Source organism: Drosophila novamexicana, unplaced genomic scaffold (assembly GCF_003285875.2).
Source record: "Drosophila novamexicana strain 15010-1031.04,08,12 unplaced genomic scaffold, DnovRS2.1 tig00000193-arrow-pilon, whole genome shotgun sequence".
Classification (NCBI taxonomy): Eukaryota; Metazoa; Arthropoda; class Insecta; order Diptera; family Drosophilidae; genus Drosophila; species Drosophila novamexicana.
Window position 1 is genome coordinate 8,163,378 of NW_020824787.1, and position 6,092 is coordinate 8,169,469.

Genomic DNA, 6,092 nt, shown 5'->3' on the forward strand with positions numbered 1-6,092 from the left:
ATGCATGTGAAACGAATTTGATGTCTCGGCTCGACGAAATTTAACTAGGGTGTTGGCAAGAAGGGGAAGCACTTAGGTATGTGCCTGTGTGAAGCATTCTGTAAAATTTGTTAAGACATGCCTACATTATAATTTAGGGCTTAAGGCATTCACAGCTGCAAGAAAACAAGCCGTACAAGATTTTCGCTTTATCCAAATTTAGCACAAATTTTCATTGGCCATGAAATACTTTGGCGCATAATTGTGTTCGAAATTAAATACATTTCTGCGGCCAACATCAAATAGTTTAAGCTTGACTATCAATGCAGCTGACATTCAAATTAAAGGCTTTGCTCTAAAGTTGTGAACGCAAATAAATGCATAAACGTCATGCAATTAGAAATAAATTATATATCAAATACTTTCATATAATATATGTGGAAGAAGCCGTACAAAAAATTTTTAATTCAATTCAATTTGTTTCTTTTTTTTTAACAATTATTTATGCGTATCAAAATAAATGTTGAATGATTTAAGTGCATAATTTGATTGATAATTCAATAAAAATAATGTTAAGCATTTTTAAAATATTTTTTAAGTTCATATTTTGATTGATCGTTTCTATATAATTATAGGCGATCTACAGAAAAACATTTTCTAAAATTGTAAAATACTTGCAAAACTTAAAATTGCCAATGGATTCCAATTATAAGTAAACAAAAAGTTCTGTAGTTGAACTTCACTTGGAAGTCTAAAATTTATATATACAAATATTTTCAGCTCGACAATGTTTAGTAGGCCTAGATAAACTTATCAAAAACCTAAAAAAAACATTTATACACATATATATACATATATATTTTTATATATATGTATATATATATTTCTGGAAAATTAGTGTTGTGCAAAAAAATAAAGAAACGTGCTAAAGTATTGTTAAATTATTGAAAATTCGTTATTTTTGTATCTTTCAGGTAACCGCATAGAAGTGGATGCGTATAAAGAATCTTTCGATTTTGAAATTATCAAGTTCTCAGCTTCATTGTTAAATTTGCAAGTAAGTAAAACGTTTAACAAATTCTCCAACTATGCGAATTAGATCTGAATGGAAAGCTGCACTTCCGTTCACCAAAAATAGAAAGTGGGAAGAATTTTTGATCGCCAAAAGCTTAAAAGCCAGAACCTAGTGCCCAACAAGCCCAAATATTTCATTGAAATAAGAAATAGGTCAACGACTGCGTCACTAATGTTAAATATTCCTATTCTGATTCAGGATAATCAATCTGCGTGTATCTGTTACTGTTACGAGATTTAAAAATAACTTAATTATAAGCAATTTTCGTCCTAGGCACAATCAGCATAAGCTTTATAAGTTTTACTTTTTGAAATAGAAATTCCTTCTTTTTTTTCAAAACTTAAATGCTTGCATTGGATTTCCAAATGTGCGTAATCTTCCCAATGGGTTTAATGGCTGATTTTGGGCTTTGCCAACCTCAAGCCTGTCAAAAGCCGCCCCCGCTTCAGGCCATTGACAACCGGCAACCGCTTAAAGATAGCTGCAGTATGACAGTGGTGTCCAATATAGTTATACTAGCTATAAATAAGTCATGTTTTCGCTACTGACAGCCAGCACGATGCTTATATCAAAAAGGGCGTTCTTTGGCAGGCAACACGGCGTATAATTAACAATAATGAACTCGTAAAACCGCAATGCAATCAGCGATGCGCAAAACACACACACGCACACACACTCTTACACACATCTAGTGTGGACAGTCGAAAAGCCAAAATGCAAAGCGAATAAAGAAAGAGCATGAGCAGAGATATGACTGGTTGTGGGCAGAGGCAGGGCAGGGACTGAGGCTGGGACAGGGGCAGGGTTTGGACATGGGGCAGGGGGCAGTGGCTGCGGCATTGTGGCCATAGCTTTCAGTTCCAAGTCACGGTCACGGGCTGGCGTTGTAAAATATTTATAAACCATTTGCACGCATAATTAGACTGTCATTAAATTTTGAGATGTGTGACAAAAAGGGCTCCCGACGTGGCTATAACGAATTGTGAATACTCTTTCAAGCAAATTAGTCAAATAAATTTAGATTAGAGGAGAAACCCAAACGAATATTTGTGTTACATTTTTAATCCCTTAAAGTATATATATTTTTGATTCAGTATCAAGAGAAAACATTTTCAATAGCTTTAAGATCAGTAAAAGCAAACATCTTTAATCCATTAGGGAATAAATATTCTATCAATATCAAGAGAGAACTTTTTCAATTCATTGGTGGATATATATACCTGATCAGTATCACGAATGGATTAATCATATCCAGTGTGACGCGCTGCCTACTTCTTTTTTTTGAAGTCAGCCCGGAGTTTGCCTAATCGGATATAATATTAATGTAATAACAATATAATTTAAAAAAAAAACGCGAATTAGATCGAAAAAACAACTTATTTTAGTTAGTGTATCCTTCTGCTTAAAGTAATATTGCAATATATTGCTTTATTATTTCAAATATTTCTTAACTTTCGACTAACCTCATTTAAGCTCTCATGTCCTTTCAAATCAGGACATCCATAATCTTCAGGATTATTGCCATTAATTCGTTTAAAATCGATGTATTTCATGCATATTATTTATTTTAAATAACTTTTTCACTTTTCAATTAAGTTTTTAAAAAATAAGTTTATTTGAAAGTAAAATAAATCAAACTATAAAAATTAATCTTAAAATAATCTAAATAACTTGAAAACTCCGAATCCGAATAAACACATATATACAAAAATGGTATGCATATATTTGATATGCAACTTCTACTGGTTGTGTATACCCTGTATGCATGCATAAAGGGTATGCGTATAAGGTCTAGTTGCATGTGCTGCTCTCAGTGAACGTTTTGCGTTTGGGTGGCGCTTCGTGTTGGGCGCTGAAATGTCATGTCATGTTGCGACAGGCTTCTGTATGTGTGTGCAAATGTGAGTGTGTGTGTGTGAGTGTGTGTATATGTGTGGGACCATAAAGTAATCAGCGGAAATGTCAATGAGCCGCCGCCATTTGCTGATGTGTCGGCGGCTGAGGTTTACACACTCGCACTAGCCAGCAACAAAGTATATTTTTTTCAGCCCCACCCCCAGCTGCTCCGCGCGACCCTCGTCAGACTCACTAGGCACTTGTTATTGTTGTCGCCGTTGTAATTGTTGTTGTTTTCTGTATTGTAATTAAACATTTTTCGTTGCATATGCAGCAGCGATTGGCAGCCGTGTGGGTTTAATTGCATACCATGTGTCCGTGTGTGAGATAGTGTGAGTTTGAGTGTACGTGTGTGTGTGTGAGTGTGTGTGTGTGTGTGTGAGTATGAGTGCGTGCGTGTGTCCTGTGCTGACAAATATTTTATGGTGCAGCATTGATAGGCGGTTAATATGAGTAGCTGATGCATTGACAGCTTGGCAATGAAGCAGAAAATACAAGGCAATTGAAATTACGCTTGAAGAGAGCACCAAGCCGACTTTTGAGTCAGCCGAAACAGACCTCGATTTCCAATTTCTTATTTAACATGAGCCTTGCCTTAAACTGGATTAAACGCTTTGTTCAGACAAATTTACTTTCTTTTTTTAATAAATCGCTTTGCTGAAAATTTAAGTTTTGATATTTTCTCAATATATCCGGACTAAAATTATACTTATTAGATTTTATTTATTTTATTATTGTACCTTTTTTTTGGTTTTTTTTTATTATCTCAGCTCAAATAATGTTATTTGTATTTCTTTTTTATTTAATTATTGTACCAATAATTACCAAAATTACCAATACCAAAATATCTTAACCCAAATAATATTTATTTAATATTTCAATTTAGTTTTTGTTTCACACATTATTTTTTTTTTGCAAGTTATCTTGATTTTAATATTTAATTTTTTTTTTACTTTAGTTTGGAGACTTGTAATAAAAACCAATTTTAAGAACCTGTTTTTATGAATAGCTCGAGAATTATAAAATCACATTTTTCGAGCTATAGCATTGGGTCTTGCCAGTAACACATATTTTTATGCCATATTTATTTAGTTAGTTATTCATGAACATATTTACCATAATAAGGTATTAAATAAACGTTCGAAGCTTACGTTTTATATATGTGTAAAGATAGCTCGAATTTCTGCAGCGATAGCGCAGCGCAGGTTTCATGGTATCTCTTAGTCATTATGTTGACATGATATGTTAATATGAATATATGATGTTGATATGAAATTCTGGCTAATTCATGATCTAATGGGAATGTCATCTGACTGAACGCAGTAGTGTGTCGTTTATACTTAGAATAGGGATTTATTTGCTAAATATACAAAATATTTAGATTCAAACGTCGCTCAAACGTCAGGCCGTTTCAATTTAGAGCTACATAAAAGTTATGCCTGACAGGTAGCTAGGCACATAATTTAAATTTGTTGTATTTAAAATACAATAATTTTTTTGCACTTGCAGTTACACATACCACAACAACAACAACACACGAACAGCAATGGCATTTAGTGGACACATGAATTCCGATGGGGAAATCGTTTTAAGTGATGAAATTTATACTGGACGCACTCGCATTTGCAGCATATCAACGCCATCAGAGCCATCAGAGCAATCGGAGCACTCGGAGCACTCAGAGCACTCAGAGCAATCGGGGCTAGATACCCTGGAATATATGGATTCGCGACGATGGGAGCCCTCCAATCTGGAAGGCCCCTCGAATTTGTTATATAAAGATCAGGGGGAATCCTCCTCATCATCATCGTCAACGCCGCTCTCATTGCCGCCAGCAGATGGAAGCACGTATACCCATAGCAAAGCGGATTCCAATTCTCTGTACAGCTACACAAACATGTACGGTTCCCTCAAGCCGATGGAGAAACCGAGCAATAGGGTACCTTCGCTCGGCCTCAGCTCAAAGAGCAGCATGCTCGACTATATGCGTGAGCTGGATGGTCTTAAATTAGATCGTCAGCCCCAGGTGGCCTACGAGACCTGGTACGCCTCCAAGCAGAGGCTGCGCCAGCAGGAGCTGCAGCGCCAAAAGGAGGAACGTGAACATGAAATTGAGAAGCACGAGTTACGCAAGCAGCTGGCCAAGCTTTCCTACGATCAATGGCTGCGGGATAAGGCGCGGCAGGCGGCGCAACGGCGAATGGACAATCATATGCAGCATGCGGCCCTGCAGGCAGCAGCCAGCTCTGTGGCCAACAGAGCCAAGGCTAGCAACAAGCCGGTGCGCAATGTGCCCCAGGCCGAGATCAGTCAGGTAGTACAGAGCTGGTGGCTCAAGAAACAGGAACAGCAGCAGCGCCAGCGTCAGGAGCAACAGCATCATCTCCTTAAAAAGGCACGAGAGGAGCAGCGCCGCAAACAGATGGCTGAGAAGGCCTGGCAGAATTGGATGAGCAATGTCTATGGCAAACCGAAGCCGGTGCCCATGAATCAGGGCATGGATTCGCTGCGTGGCACCGTTTCCGAAATATATTTAAACCCGGCCCCCTGGCAGTCGCTCAAGAAGTCACCGAATGAGTTATAATATTGCATAAGTGAATTCAGTCAAATGTTGATATTGTATATGTGAATCTATGGAGTAGTAATTGAATTGTTGTAGTTTCAATTTCTATCACAATACAGCCGCAAATATATAAGCAAAGGCACTAATTAAAATTAAAAAAAGAAAAACGAATCCAACAATAATTTAACTAATATTTAAATTAATATCATTTCCAACCAGCACAAAACAAAAATAAGAAGCCTTTTATACAAATTCAATTTAACAATTCTGCAGGTCTACTTATACCTAAGTCCCACGTCTTTAATAAAAATATAAATACTAATAAGCAACTAAATAATAAATAAAAAAAAATAAATAATAAAAAATAAACAAAATTTTATGAAGTATTAAAAAAAAAATAAAGATATTAATAATTCAAACTAAAGAGAAATGATATTTAAAAAAAAAATAAATAATAAATAAAAAATTTTTAAATAAATAAAAATTAAGCCCAAAACTTTAAAACAGATAAATAAATATATATATATATATATATATATATATATATATATATATATGCATTTTTCTTATTTATGTATT

At 35.5% G+C, this 6,092-nt stretch overlaps 1 protein-coding gene across 2 annotated transcripts; it reads left to right on the forward strand.

Moving 5' to 3' along the window:
- The first annotated feature begins 868 nt into the window (after positions 1-868).
- On the forward strand, positions 869-5,676 carry LOC115759062 (coiled-coil domain-containing protein 34). 2 transcript variants are annotated; one of them, XM_030699890.1, is made up of 2 exons: positions 869-1,036; positions 4,460-5,675. In XM_030699890.1, exon 2 carries the CDS (start codon positions 4,497-4,499, stop codon positions 5,532-5,534), a length of 1,038 nt encoding a protein of 345 aa, XP_030555750.1. In that variant the 5' UTR covers positions 869-1,036; positions 4,460-4,496; the 3' UTR covers positions 5,535-5,675. The 2 variants fall into 2 exon arrangements, with proteins under 2 accessions (XP_030555750.1, XP_030555749.1); XM_030699889.1 differs by lacking the exon at positions 869-1,036 and adding an exon at positions 4,330-4,396 and having other exon boundaries at positions 4,460-5,676.
- Positions 5,677-6,092: the final 416 nt, after the last annotated feature.